The sequence below is a fragment of the Macaca fascicularis genome, chromosome 3 (assembly GCF_037993035.2).
Source record: "Macaca fascicularis isolate 582-1 chromosome 3, T2T-MFA8v1.1".
In the NCBI taxonomy this organism is placed as follows: Eukaryota; Metazoa; Chordata; class Mammalia; order Primates; family Cercopithecidae; genus Macaca; species Macaca fascicularis.
Genome location: NC_088377.1, coordinates 86,867,641 through 86,883,239, shown reverse-complemented (window position 1 = coordinate 86,883,239; position 15,599 = coordinate 86,867,641). Strand labels below are relative to the sequence as shown.

General features: G+C 44.1%; 1 protein-coding gene across 20 annotated transcripts in view; it reads left to right on the top strand.

Moving 5' to 3' along the window:
• The window catches only part of HECW1 (HECT, C2 and WW domain containing E3 ubiquitin protein ligase 1), a 464,113-nt gene that overhangs the window by 283,415 nt on the left and 165,099 nt on the right, over nt 1–15,599 (top strand). For all 20 annotated transcript variants that reach the window (XM_065542077.1, XM_074035183.1, XM_074035186.1 and 17 more), the window contains one exon: nt 12,385–12,460. In XM_065542077.1, the coding sequence (XP_065398149.1) occupies nt 12,385–12,460 (76 nt within the window). The remainder of the gene's footprint in view (nt 1–12,384; nt 12,461–15,599) is intronic.

The window sequence follows — 15,599 nt, the reverse complement described above, 5'->3', positions numbered from 1 at the left end:
GGCGTCTCTCTTTCCCTCAACACCCTCTTCCAATTGGTCACCAAGTTCTATCCATTTTATCACTTGGCGGTCTCCCCTCTCCCCTCCCCTCCTTCATACCGACAGACAGGGTTTGTGTCATTGTCATAACTCAGACACTGTTACAGCTGCCTCCAAATTAGTCTCTCTGCCTCTGTCTTCTGCCCTCTAATTTTGTGGTTCACATCATTGAGTATACACTGGACTCACCTGGGAGCCTTAAAGAGGACAGATGCCCAAGTCCCACCCACCTCCCCACCCCCAGTCTGACTCACATGGTCTTGGTAAAGCCTGGGGCAGCTCCCACACCATGGCAGAGCTGTCCCTCAGAGACCTGGGATAAGGGGCTGATCTCCATGAGTTCATGCTGCCCTTGCTAACAGAAGAGCAAGGCCACTTACACAATTAGTGATTTCCAGAAGATGAAGACTGGCCACAGTTTCCCAGGAGAAATACAACTGCTGTTGGTTCTACAATCAGGCAGATATTTCTCCCAAGGCAAAAGAATATGTTGAAAATGAGCTTTGGATCATAAAGGAAATCGCTTGAAGAAGGTTGTATTCCTTTCCTATTTTGTTGTGTTACAAATTACCACAAAGTTAGCTCATGGGTCTGTAGGTCAGAAGTCCTGGACAGCATGGCTGGATTCTCTGTTCAGTCTATTGTAAGGTAAAATACCTGAAATCAATGTCAGCCAGGCTGAGTTCTCATCTGGAAAGTTCTACGGAAAAGCCTGCTTTCAAGCTCATTCTTGTTGTTGGCAGAATTCAGTTCCTTGTGGTTAGGACTGAAGTGCCTGTTTCCTTGCTGACTCAGCCAGGGGCCACCCTGGGTCCTTCACGCTGCCCACATTCCTTGCCACATGGTCCCCTCCATCTTCCAGCTAGCAATGGTATGTCAAACCCTTCTCACCTTGAATCTTTGACTTCCTCTCTCTCTTTGGCCTCTAGGTCCAGATTGAAAGAGTTTGTGTGATCAAGTCAGCCCCTTATAATCTCCCTTTGTTAAAGTCAGCTATCCTAATCCCAGAGTAATTCACAGTCCCTGGACACATACACCACAGAGGCAGGAAATCTTAGGGCCCATCTTAGAATCCTGCCTGCTGCAAAGGCTCAGAAGGGTCCCCCCAGTCCTCCTGGTATCTGGAGGTTGAAGGTGGAGGACGAAAGAGAAGAGCCAAGCTATCCCAACTCAGCCCAGAGTTTCTAACTATCCACACGATACAGAAACCCACTCCCAGGGATGTGCATGAGCCCTGAAGAAGCAGTGCTGCCCCGGCTCAAACAGCTTACCCTACATGAGCTGCCAACACTTGCCCCTAGATCCAGCCTGATCCTAAAGTAATCAGGGAGATGCTCCTACCCCCCTGCATGTTTCTCCTGTCTTCTAATGAAACCCTTGCAGAAATTCTGCCCCACTCACTTCTTCACCAGCTTCAGCTGTGTTACGCGTCATCTCAAGCTGTAAGCCCTCATCTCAGGTCCATGGACTCCCAAATCAGCTCAGATGAGGGAGGAATGTGTGCGTCAGCACCCTCGCCTGGGCCAGCTGGAGGGTGTAGAAGCTAACAGAAACTCACCGCACTGAGCTTTTATTTTTTATTTCACATAAGGACAGGTTTTGTTTACAAAATAATTAAAATAGCAGCTTGACATGAATTCCTTAGAAAACGGGATAGAAACATAAGGCCAAGACTACCCACATATTAAATCAATCCAGATGAGTGTGGCATGCCAGGCAATGCATTTGTTTTCCTGAGATGTGTATTTCAAATAGAGTCTGGATGGGCAGAAACATGATCCAGCTGTTTAGAAGGCACTGAAGCAGCTTCCAGAACTGCGTTTTGGTCCCATCTTTTCCTCACAGCAGCTTTTTCTTGTCATGAAACCAGCCCTCATTCTCCCACTCCCTCTCTCCCCCGCACCAATCCCATTGTTCTCCCTCCCCTCCTCACACAGCCCCCAGCCAGCTCCTTCCCTTGGACTGACTTCAAATGGATCGAGGTTATGGAAACCGATTCCTCTTTACTCTTCCTGTTCTACCTTTTTCTAAGTCTTAGAGGATCCAGGTCTTTCTCTGTTGTCTTTATTCATCAGAACTACTACAGTGTTGGTGTCTTTCTGATTAAAGGACTCAGGTTCCTCAAGTTTGAAGGAAAAAGTAAGTTTTTTTTTTTGGTTTTGTTTTTTTTGTGTGTGTGAGACAGAGTCTCACTCTGTTCCCCAGGCTGGAGTGCAGTGGCACAATCTCAGCTCACAGCAAGCTCTGCCTCCTGGGTTCATGCCATTCTCCTGCCTCAGCCTCCCAAGTAGCTGGGACTACAGGCGCCTGCCACCACGCCCAGCTAATTTTTTGTATTTTTAGTAGAGACAGGGTTTCACCGTGTTAGCCAGGATGGTCTCGATCTCCTGACCTCGTGATTCGCCCGCCTCAGCCTCCCAAAGTGCTGGGATTACAGGCGTGAGCCACTGCACCCGGCCTGAGAAAGTAAGTTCTAAATGCTTTTTACAAAGGAAACTTTCCTTTTTGCTTCTGCCTGTATGTTTATCTCATTCCACAACGACTAGAGAAACAGGACCATCCATCTTCAGGTCTTTTACAGACTTGTAGACATGCAGAAAATGCTAACAGCAGCAAGACATTTACATATGAAGCCTTTTTAAAGAATATAAATGTACTATACTGATAACTCATAGGTGTCAGACACAGACCAATGCTTTTTGTTGGTTTTCAGCTTATGGTATATTTATAACTCTTCTAAGCTGGACCAAATGATCTAACAAAGGGCAACAGATTTCTCCTCCACAGTGAATGGAGGGTTCAGCATTCTGGGCTCTGGCCCTGATTTGTCTGGCGTGACCAGTTATGTGACCTCGTGGGCCCCTTGATTGACCAGCTTATGCTTCACGTTTTTCATCTATAAAGGAATCGGATATTAGACAATCTGCTAACATAATTCTTAATGTTAGAAGTCAGAGGTTAAAAAACAAATACGATATAAATAACAACATTAGCCTGATTTAGAGCATGTATTATGTGACACTTTTATGCACATTATGCCATTCAGTTCTCAGGAGAACTCAGTGAGATAAGGTTTATTATAATCTCCATTTGATGGAAAAGAAAACTGAGCATTAGAGCGATTGATTGCCTCACCCTAACACAGACAGAGGAGGAGCTGGCAGAGAAAGGGATGTGCTGGCTCCAGCCCGGCTGCCTCTCAACACCATATTGTACACCTGCCTGTGACCACCTCTGTAAATGCTCCCAACCATCCATCCAATCCACATTCAGGGAATTCAACATCCATTCCCAAATTGTTTATCTCTTTATGAAGAAGGAATACAACATGACTTGGTTATCATGCAATATAATAATGGCCAACATCACATTTGTAGGTCAAATGTTCAGGACAAGAACTGCAAATTCAAAAGCTTCCAGGGAGCCAGGTCAGTATCACACGTCGTCAGATCTAAAATGCCATGGACTTTCAGACCAACCATTGATTTTCATATTGCCAAGCTAGAAAAACTTTCTAATTTTAATTACAAGATTTATCAGTGGTATACTGTATAATGATGGTCAAATGTGAAGCAGTGGGTGCTTGGAATTAAAGAAGCAGTCACAGGACACCTGGGGACGTGTGATGCTTATGAAGAGGATGCTGTTTCTCAGCCCCAGGGAGTTGCTGCTGGATATTCTGTGGGGTTTTTTTGGTTTTTTTGTTTTTTTCTGAGACTAGCCCAGGCTGGAGTGCAGTGGCATAATCTTAGCTCACTGAAACCTCTGCCTCCTGGGCTTAAGCAATTCTCATGCCTCAGCCTCCCAAGTAGCTGGGATTACAGGTGCATGCCACCATGCCCAACTAATTTTTTTATTTTTAAATTTTTAGTAGAGATGTGGTTTCACCATGTTGGCCAGGCTGGTCTCAAACTCCTAACCTCAGGTGATCCACCTGCCTCGGCCTCCTAAAGTGCTGGGATTTCAGGCATCAGCCACCGCATCCAGCCAGCATTCTGATTTTTTAACAGAAGGCTGAAATCCACATTTTAAGTAAATCTGATTTTAAAAAATATATATGTTAAAAATTAATTTTTTTAAAGCTGAAACACTCTGTGAGCCAAAGAAAACCCATCAGTTTGCCATGCAGCCCACAGCCCAGCCTTCCCTGCACCAGGTGGGTGCCTCTTGGTAAGTTTGAAACAGGTAAGAATGATCGGTCTACAGAAAGTGGGATGATGACCCCTTCATAGGCCAAGGGGACAGCTGGCTGGGTAATGGTCTCCCAGACAAGAAAGGAGTGGGGCCTGGACCAAGGTGCCAGTGATGGGGATGCAAAGAAGCAGGTCATTGTTTCTGGTGGAAGATGCAGGCCCAAGTCCTGAAAACAAAAGCCTGTGTGGCCAAGGGGCCGCCAGAATCTAATTCTCATGCTCAAAGTCAGGGAAAGACAGTTTTGAGGGTCGGTGAGGTTTAGTTAGAGACATCGTTAATCTTTCCATTACCATTTAAGAGAGGTAGACCTAGACCTATTTAAGAGGTAGACCTAGTCCCTCCACTGCCAGCGTCAGCGTCACCTGGGAACTTGTTAGTGATTCATACTGCTGGAGCCCTCTCCAGACTTGCAAAATCAGTCCTTCTGGGGGTGGGCCCAGCAATGTGTGTTTTGTCAAGCCCTGTAGGTGATTCTGATGCATGCTCAAGTTGGAGAACCTCTCCACTACAGCAGATGCCACTCAATTCTTTTTTAGGACTCCGTACAATCTATGTCCTCACTTTTAGAACAGTCTGCACTACACAAGAAGCTATGTTAGAGAAGAACCACTTTATAGCCTAAGAACCATCAGGGAAAATCTACTATTGGATTAATCTCAGCTAGCATTTTCATTTGCGCAGTGCTTCTTACACGTTCTCATCATGTTGTCGTTGTTGTTGTTGTTGTTTTAAAGAGACAGGATCTCATTTTGTCACCCAGGCTGGAGTGCAGTGATGTGATCACGGCTCATTGCAGCCTTGAACTCCTGGGCTCAAGGGATCCTCCTACCTCAGCCTCCCAAGTAGCTGGGAATATAGGTGTGCACCAGCACGCCCGGTTAAATTTTTGTAGAGATAGAGTCTCACAATGTTGCTCAGGCTGATTTTGAACTCCTGGCCTCAAGTGATCCTTCCGCTTTGGCCTCCCAAAGTGCTGAGATTACAGGTGTGAGCAACCCACCTGGCCCCTTCATTACTTTTAGCAAGTTAAAAGCAGCAGATCTTTGCCTGAAGGAGCTGTACTCCTGGTGCTAAAATCGTGCAGGCCTGTGTGGTCAAAAGCAGAGTAAAGAAAATCATTCCTAATTAACTCATTTCTAATTTGCACCATGAAATCTATAGGATAAATGCCTCATTTTTCCAACCCCTCTCTTTTTCCCCATAGTGATTAGCATAAGAGCCCTGAAATTGGGCAGCCTGTGCCTCGTCTTCAAGGTGGTAAAGAAAGCAAGAGCTGTGCAGACTCTGGAAGCTGGCTTGGTGATGATGGCATCAGAAAGCAAAGGGAGGGCACGCATGGTGGCTCACACTTAGAATCCCAACACATGGGAGGCCAAAGCAAGAGGATCACTGGAGCCCAGAAATTCCAGACCAGCCTGGGCAACATAGTGAGACCCTGTCCCTACAAAAAATTTTTTTAAATTTGCCAGGCATGGTGGTGCACACCTGCAGTCCCAGCTACCCAGGAGTGTGAGGTGGGAGGACCACTTGACCCTAGGAAGTCAAAGCTGCAGTGAGCTATGATGGTGCTACTGCATCCAACCTGGGCAGCACACCAAGCAACTCTTTAAAACCAACAGAGTTGTGGAAGCAGAATATGAACAAAATATGAGCAAAAGAGATGCAAGCAGCCAGGCTGGATCTGAGGAAATGGCACCAGGGGGTTAATAGACTCTATGGAATGAGGCTGATGAGTTCTGAAACTCTTGTTTTAAGTCTTTCAGACCATTGATTCATCTCAAGTGAATTTTATGAAGTTGTGGCAGGCCAGGTCTCACTAACACAGGTCTCCATTACAACTGTCCCAGCACTGACTGAGGAGCTAGGTTAAACATTAAAAGCTGATTGAGTCAGTGCCCTTTTACAATGGCTGGAATGTAACAAAGAGCCCACCAAGAGTTTTGCCTAGGCTTTTCCTGGGCCTTGAAGCATGACAAGATAACAGGACCCTTTTAGAATTAAATAAGTTTTATTGGGGGTCTGAAAAAACTCCCCAGGCCTCCACAAACAAGTTTATTGGGGTCTAAAGGAACTCCCCAAACCTTTATCATTTGACAGGAGACAAGATAAGTGTAATCACCCTAGCACCTAGACCCATTTTGATTAAATAAACTTACTGAGACTCCAGAAGAAGGTCTTCAGGACTCAGACTTTAGTTATAGATTAAAAGAAGTTAATCCCTTACGTCTTTAGATGAATGCACACTTACACATAGACATATAGCTTAGAAGGTATGGAAGTTCTGGAAAACTTTGTAATTTTGAGTTGGTCTGGTGATAATTTCCAGATCTTCTCCCTGTAACTGGTTACAGAAATAAAAACTCTCTTCCTCCCCAGTTCATCGGTATCTTGTTATTGGGCCACGAGAAATAACAGCCTGACCCTCAGTTTGGTCCGGGAACAAAGTCATTGAATTGTTCTTAGCTCAGCTTTCACATTTGTAAGTGGGAGTGGGAGTGAATGATACCTAATTCTTAAGCAGTTAAAATAGTGCATATGGAAGAACTGGCTCTGTGCTTGGCACATGATTGCCACTCACCTGTGTTGCTTTCTCCACCCCCTTTGATGGGCCTTCTTCTAAATCTTTCATCTAAAGTGTCCCTGAGATTGGGGAGATTGCCTTGGGATTCAGTTGGCTTATGTTTCTTTTGTTTAGGCCCCTAAGTTGGCTTTACCCTTTCAGTTTACAGGTCTTTCTGTTGGAGATCTTGAAATGTGCTGCCTCCAACAGCAAGCAGTTAGAATGACACACATATAATAAGGGTCTAATGAGGGAAATGCACTCAGCAGTGCTCTGTAAACGAGGGTAAGGTGTGTTTACTTATCTACCATTTACTTGTTTGAACATCTCAGAGATTTGGAGGTGGAAATGGAACTTGGGCCTTTGGTTGGTTGGCTTTTTAGTTTTTGATTCTTGCTCTTTTAAGGTGGCTTTGAGGCCTATCCGATTATTTAATAGACTTTGTCTTGGAGGTAAAAGATACTGAACTTTAGAGGAATCCCTGGATCTCTGATGCAAAGTAGAACTCATCATTCCCTACTTTCGGCTGCCAATACACCGCTGCTTACATATTATTGATAATGTAATGATATTTGCGCCTCTTTTTTAGGTTCCATTATTTTTATGGAGCCCTGTACTATTCATTTACAAGCAAATCAAAGTTTTCTGGGCCAGATGAATAAGACTCAGTGACATAATGAATTTCAATCTCCGCCTCCTTGTCAATGTAATTGTTCTATAACTAAAACAAACCTTGTCAGCATGTTTAGGGGAAATAATTCTGTAATTACTTGAGAATAATTGTGGGTATGTAAATGGAGTTATCACATCAGAACTGAGCATAACGTGGCCACACTCCTATTGGAAATGCCATGTGCAGTAACGGGAGCAGCCCTAGCTTTTACCCAAAGGAAGTAAACCCAGGTCTGGGCCATTCCAGGAGGCAGCTTAGAAAGTTCTTTGAAATCTCTTGCTTTACCTTCCAAATGCATGCTCATTTGGCATTCAGTCATTTGGCATTTCTTCATATTTGTTCTTAAAATAAAAATAATTTTACTCAAAATGTTGAGTAAAATAATGTTCCCAGGCAGGCACCCTTGCCCCTGGGCATAGCTGCTTACCTCTGGGAACAGAAGGGGCCTGTCTGAGAAGCCCTGATGTCCTGGGAGGCTGGAAGACCTGGGATATAGGTCAACACACATATATGACTGTGTGATTAGATGCTGCTGTGTATTTTTAGCAAACCACCTCATCTTTCATGCAGTGATACTGTGCAAAGAAAGGGTAAAATTTGAATAACATGCTGGAGAGTAAAGGCCGAGGGAGCCCTGTCAACCGAGCCATAGTTTCCGGACTGCTGAAACAGAAGATCCCCTGCCAGGGTGAAAAGAGCTGATCGTCACACTCTTTTACTGAATTGCAGTTTTAGGGGTGTGCAACAGTGGTGTGAATTTATATTTACAACTTTTCAAAAGGCAATTGTAAAGAGAAAATGAGAATGAGAGTAGGAGAGAGAGGCATCTGAATTAACCTCAAAGCCCTTATTTAACTCCAAGAGCTTCTCAATACCCTGCAGAATCTTCTACACCCCACAACAGATTCAGTTTGGAATCTGTTAAACCATTTGCCAAGTAGGCTCTGTTGTGGAAACATTTGGGTGCAAGACATACACAGTGAAACTGCCAGAGCTTCGTCAGAGAGAGAGGGGCAGCAGGACCCAGCACCAAGCAGTTGGAACGGCAGTCAGGCATCAGACAAGCCTCAGAGCGAAGGGAGCTTGTCAGCCCTGAGAAGACAAGCCATCTCCCTGACAGGCCTGCAGCCTCAGGTTGCTCCAGGGTGAAACTATTTGGGCTGAATCTTCACATCATTTTCACAGTCAATAAACTGTAAAGAGTCTGTCTGTGAGTACAGCACATTTCTCAACGTCAAACATGCTTGTGCAACGCATCTCAAGCAAGAAGTCAGGATGTCAAGCTCCCTAAGACTGGGCAAACATTTTTACTTCCTGGAAAATGTTTATTATGGCTACCATTCCCTCCATTTTTGTATCATCAGTGTGGTGCTTAGATGACTTCGTAAATGATGGTAGTAAAACTCCAAGAATTTAGGTAGAATTTTATGGAGACTTAAGTGATGTGTCTCCCCACTGAGCTTAGTAGCTTTTAGAAAATATACCTTTTCTTCTTTTTTTTTCATCTACAGACCTGTTTTTGATGCAATAAAGATGAAGAGGCTTCTTTGTAAATACTCTGAATGCCAGCAGAGGAATATTTAAATATGAAGAACCAAAATATGTATGCTTAAAAAGGAAGGAATAAATGTACCATCCTTTGTTATCACTGCATGTTTCAGCTCATTTCAGCTTAGCATGAAATATGCAGTTTAATCCTATACCTTTATAAAAATATACATTGGAATGCACATACTCTATACTTATAATTCTATAAAGCATAATTATTAAAATGATAGTTTCTATTGTTCCCCTAAAGAACTTATATTCTTAGAAAGAGACAAGCTTGGGGTGGACATTTTAAAATTAGAATTAGGGGCCGGGCGCGGTGGCTCAAGACTGTAATCCCAGCACTTTGGGAGGCCAAGGCGGGCGGATCACAAGGTCAGGAGATCGAGACCATCCTGGCTAACACCGTGAAACCCCGTCTCTACTAAAAAAATACAAAAAAACTAGCCGGGCGTGGTAGCAAGCGCCTGTAGTCCCAGCTACTCGGTAGGCTGAGGCAGGAGAATGGTGTGAACCTGGAGGGCAGAGCTTGCAGTGAGCCGAGATCGCACTACTGCACTCCAGCCTGGGGCACAGAGTAAGACTCCGTCTCAAAAAAAAAAAAAAAAATTAGAATTAGGAACCAGAGGCTTTAGCCATTGATTGTTAATTGTCCTGGTGGTGCAGTATAGCACTGTGAGGAGGGGTGGTCAGCATGCAGAGGTCTCCCACAGCCATGTCCAGGCACAGGCTTGCAAGAGAAGAAAAGTCCACAGCATTAAGGAATTTGGAAGCCCTGATTATGCCATGAGGACTGGCCACCTTCAGAGTTAAGAAGAGCGTGGTCTAGCCTGAGGATGTGGTCTCTGAACTGATGGCTGATTTCCATTTCTTAGTGTCAGCCATCGATGGGAATAACAAACAGAAAGGAGGAAGGAGAGGGCCCTCTGATGTGAAGAAGGCTAATTGTTATCAAAATGCCAGGGATTTGTTCTATATTGCTCCATGCATAGAAAGCCAATCACTGAGACAGTGAGTATTGCCAGGAAAGAAGGCTTTTTATTTGGGTGATGTTAACTGGGAGAATAGGAGTTAAGTTTCAAATTCATCTCCTTGACCAACTAAAATTGGGGTTTATATATCAGGGAAGGAATGTAAAAGAGGAACAAACGAGGAGTCTAAGGAACTAAGGTAGACGAATAAGTGGTCTGGCATCCATTGGTCTAGATCTGGGCATCTGGTGAGTTTCAGTCTCTCACCTGAGAGTCAGTTTCCTGAGGGAGGAATTCCAATGAGACTGTAACTGCCCAAAGGGTGCACCTTGCCCACTGCCTAGGCAGAGCCAATTCATCAAGACAGGGGAATTGCAATAGAGAAAGAGTAATTCACGCAGAGCCAACTGTGTGGGAGACCAGAGTTTTATTATTACTCAAATCCATCTCCCTGAGCATTCAGGAAACAGAGTTTTTAAGGATAACTTGGTGGGAAGGGGTGGGGTAGGGGGTGGGGAGGTGGAAGCTAGTGAGCCAGGAATGCTGATTGGTCAGAGATGAAATCATAGGGAGTCGGAGCCGTCTTCTGGCAGTGAGTCAGTTCCTGGGTGGGGGCCACAAGATCAGACAAGCCAGTTTGTTGATCTTGGTGGTGCCAACTGATCCATCAAGTGCGGGGTCTGTGAAATAGCTCAAACACTGATCTCAGGAGCAGTTTAGGGAGGGCCAGAATCTTGTAGCCTCCAGCTGCATGACTCCTAAACCATAATTTCTAACCTTGTAGCTAATGTTAGTCCTACAAAGGCAATCTAGTCTCCTGGCAAGAAGGAGGTCTGCTTTGGGAAAGAACTATTACCATCTTTGTTTAAACTATAAACTATAAACTACATTTCTCCTGAAGTTAGTTCAGCCTATGCCCAGGAATGAACAAGGACAGCTTGGAGGTTAGAAGCAAGATGGAATCAGTTAAGTTAGATCTCTTTCACGTCTCAGTCATAATTTTGCAAGGGCAGCTTTAAGACAAATGTAAGTTTCAAGTTTTCATAACATCTCAGGACCTATGAGAGTTTTGACTCACCAATCCTGGCCATGTTTTACTCTGATTCTTATCAAATGAGACTCTAAGGGACAGATATGTGTCAAAGAGTTTGACAGTCTCTTATCTGGCCTGGTTCAGGCCTGGCCATTCCATATGTCACTCCATTGGTTGGCTCCCTCTGCTGAACAGCCCAGGATCCCTGAGATGAACATCACAGTTGGGCCTCAGGGCAATCATACCAAGATTTGTCCACAAGCTGCAGCCAAGCTCACAGGCTCACCAGGGGCACCTGCTTCAGTGTGAAAAGATGAATAATAATCCCTTTGTACTCCACCTGGCTGAAGTGTGAGCCCTGGGATGCCCAGTCATTACTCCTGGTCTCATATCAGGCAGGTTGATGTGAATATCCAGTCACAACCTATACAGCATCAAGAATACTAAGAGAAGAAAGAAAAAGACTGAACCCACGCAACCTACAAATAATGAGACTCTGAACAAGAGATTACAGATATTTTCATTTTTCTCTTCCTAGTACAGATTATCTTCTAAAAAATGGACACTGTGGATTTGCTTAATACCCAGAGTTTTAAAATTATTTTCTGCAAACATACAACACATGCAAAAGTAAATAGGAAGTACCTTCAAATACCCAAAATCATTTCTGAATAAAACCTTCCTAGAAGAGAATGGGAGCAAAAACTAGCTATTTTGATTAACCTATTACTAAATATTGAGCAATGATGAAAAACAAAACATTTTAGCAACATTGTTTTCAAATACCTACTAGACTCCAGATAATCCATATAGTAATTGTGTTCTGAAATTTCCCAGGAAGGCAACTGATTAATTAAGAGAGAGCTCAGAAGAGCTGCTTAATGCCACATTCAGGCTCCTCCCCAGCAGTTTCCTGGAAATCCCTAAATAATAATAAGTGGAGATGCAGCAGTTCAACACTCTACTTTGCTAAATGGAAATACATTATAATTACGATAGTAAACATCTATTGACCTATCATTCTAGTGCCTTAGGCCCTGCTTTAATAAATACTTTTTGAAAATTTGAATGTGAAAAGACATTGTTTGCATAAGTAGTTACAAAGGGTCTTTTCTATTACAGTAATTATGTTTGTTGATTTCCATTTTCCTGAAAAGTACCCATCACCCCCACTAGCAGATCCTCTACTACTGGGAAAAACATTAGCTTGCTAGAAGCTTGTCTTAATCAATAGTTACCCGGTGAAATCACTGTCTTCGTTGCCTGTAGCTGGTAAAATCACTGTGAATAAGCATGATTGTGTTGAAGTGTGAATATCCATTTCAGTGCTTGTTTTGCTTGTCTCCCATTTTCCTTCTTTTTACAGATTTTTAAAAGCATCGGCGCTGATGAGACTGTACAAGGACAAGGAAGTCGGAGGCTGATCAGCTTCTCTCTCTCAGGTATGTTTTGCTCACCTAGAGACTTTGTGGAGAGAATAAGAATGTCAACCGAGAACGAGGACACTCGCTTCCATTTGACTCTTACCTACAAGTCAGTCAACCTCTCTGTGCCTCAGTTTCTCAATCTGTAAAGCAAAAATGTTTTTTAAATCTGTTCAATTTCCCTTGACCACATAAGGATAATAGAGAGCTTAGGAAGTAATAGATGTGAAAGCATGTTGAGATGACGGGAAGAGAGGCTGCAGTTGTACCTTTCCCCCAGGGCCACACAGCAGTAGTTGAGCATATACTAGGGGAGGTAAGGAAAACCTGGGAAGAGACGCAGCTATTCAACTCTTTGTCTAAACAAAACCTCACATGGGGCACAACTGGCAAAACAGATAACTGAGCCACTCAAAAATGCACATTCATGGGAAAAAAATCGGTGGAATCCAATTAAGTCTGTTAACCAATAATATTTTCGTTTAATATTTAAGAGTAAGTTAACGTTTTAGTTTTCATGAAGGTACCATGGTTCTGTCTGTCATGCGTGTCTGCATGAAGAGAGTCCACCAACAGGCTTTGTGTGAGCAACAAGGCTGTTTATTTCACCTGGGTGCAGGTGGGCTGAGTCCTAAAAGAGAGTCAGCAAAGGGTGGTGGGATTATCATTAGTTCTTATAGGTTTGGGATAGGCGGTGGAGTTAGGAGCAATATTTCATGGGCAGGGGGTGGATCTCACAAAGTACATTCTCTTTTTTTTTTTTTTTTTGAGACAAAGTCTAGCTCTCTCGCCCAGGCTGGAGTGCAGTGGCCCGATCTTGGCTCATTGCAAGCTTCACCTCCCAGGTTCACGCCGTTCTCCTGCCTCAGCCTCCTGAGTAGCTGGGACTACAGGCGCCCGCCACCACGCCTGGCTAAATTTTTTTGTATTTTTAGTAGAGACGGGGTTTCGCTGTGTTAGCCAGGATGCTCTTGATCTCCTGACCTCGTGATCCGCTGGCCTCAGCCTCCCAAAGTGCTAGGATTACAGGGGTGAGCTTCCGCACCCAGCCTGCAAAGTACCTTCTTCAGGGCGGGGGAGTATCACAAAGTACGTTATTGCAAGGACGGGGAGGGAGTATTGTCATAAGGTCAATTGATCAGCTAGGGTGGGGCAGGAACAGATCACAATGGTGGAATGTCATCTTTTGTGGTTCTTCAGTTGCTTCAGGCCATCTGGATGTATACCTGAAGGTCACAGGGGATATGATGGCTTAGCTTGGGCTCAGATGCCTGACACCATCATATGTTAATAATGGGACAAACTGGGCAAAGGGTATGTGGGAAATCTTTGTATTATCTTTGGAACTCTTCTGTAAACCCAGAATTATTTAAAAATTAAAAGTTCAGGGCTGGGCATGGTGGGCGTGGTAATCCCAGCACTTTGGGAGGCCAAGGTGAGCGGATCACCTGAGGTCTGAAGTTTGAGACCAGCCTGGCCAACTTGGCAAAACCTCATCTCTGCTAAAAATACAAAACTTAGCCAGGCATGGTGGCGGGCTCCTGTAGTCCCAGCTACTTGGGAGGCTGAGGCAGGAGAAACACTTGAACGTGGGAAGTGGAGGTTGCATTGAGCTGAGATTGCACCACTGTACTCCAGCCTGAGCAACAGAGTGAGACTCCATCTCAAAAATAAATAAATAAATAAAAAATAAATAAATAAATAAATGTTTAAAAGGAAAACTGAGCTGTTCTGGCTAACATGAGATATACAAAGCTCAGGGCCTCACACACTCAATCCCACCCTAAACAGTCTTTAAGGGGACACAGCAGCATAAAGCCTGAGGATTCTGTTGAGCAACAGTTGGAAAACTACTACCTTAGCTTGTCAAATCAACAGATGTTGCAGGCCTTGAATGCCAGGGGTCACAGACATGAAGTGCATGTGCCTCCTTGGGAGCTACACTGTTAACTGGGCTTTCAAGTCTAAGTGACCCAGTAAAGCAAATATGTTTTGATCCATTGACAGTGTTAGCATGTGTATAGCTATGCTGAAGAAAAAAAAAAAAAGAAGAAAAAACTTGTAACCACCCAATGCGTTTACCTTGCCCACTGCCTAGACAGAGCCGATTTATCAAGAGAGGGGAATTGCAATAGAGAAAGAGTAATTCACACAAAACCGGCTGTGCAAGAGACCAGAGTTTTAGTATCACTCAAATCAGTCTCCCCGAGAATTCGGGCATCAGAATTTTTAAGGATAGTTTGGTTGAGTAGGGGCCAGTGAGTCAGGAGTGCCGATGGGTTGGGTTGAAGATGAAATCCTAAGGAGTTGAAGCTGTCCTCCTGTGCTGAGTCAGTTCCTGGGTGGGGGCCACAAGATCAGATGAGCCAGTTTAGCCACCTGGGTGGTGCCCGCTGATCCATCAAGTACAGGGTCTGCAAAATATCTCAAGCACTAATCTTAGGTTTTACAATAGTGACATTACCTCCAGGAGCAATTTGGGAGTAGTCAGAATCTTGTAGCCTCCAGCTGCATGACTCCTAAATCATAATTTATAATCTTTTGACTAATTTGTTAGTCCTACAAATGCAGTCTAGTCTCCAGGCGAGAAGGGGGTTTGTTTCAGGAAAGGTCTGCTATTGTTTTTGTTTCAAAGGTAAACCATAAACTAAGTTCCTCCCAAAGTTAATTGGGCCTGTGCCCAGGAATGAACAAAGATAGCTTATAGGTTAGACACAAGGTGGAGTTGGTTAGGTCAGATTTCTTTCACTGTCTCAGTTATAATTTTGCAATGGTGGTTTCAGCTCACTAATTTTGTACTTCTAAGGCAAAAGCTAGCAACTCCTATTGAAATGCTTAAGAAATAACAATTATTAGAACCAACCTTCAAAAACAGTAAAAACAAGGAATGCTGCACAACTATGTGCCAGAAACCAAGAGGAATTATCACTAACCAAAGCTCCAGTGAAGTCCAAGTCGTGAAGCCCAAGAGGAATGCCATGCACAGTGAGCAGGGCAGGGCTGTGGAGGGGACAGTCTCTATTCCTTCATCTCTGCTTTGCCTCTGCCATGAGGACATGGGCTCACAGACCTACCAGAGGAGGAAGCCCCGCCACCACCACCCCAACTTGGTTCACAAAGCTACTTTATAAGGTGATCAGGGTTGGTTCATCTCCTG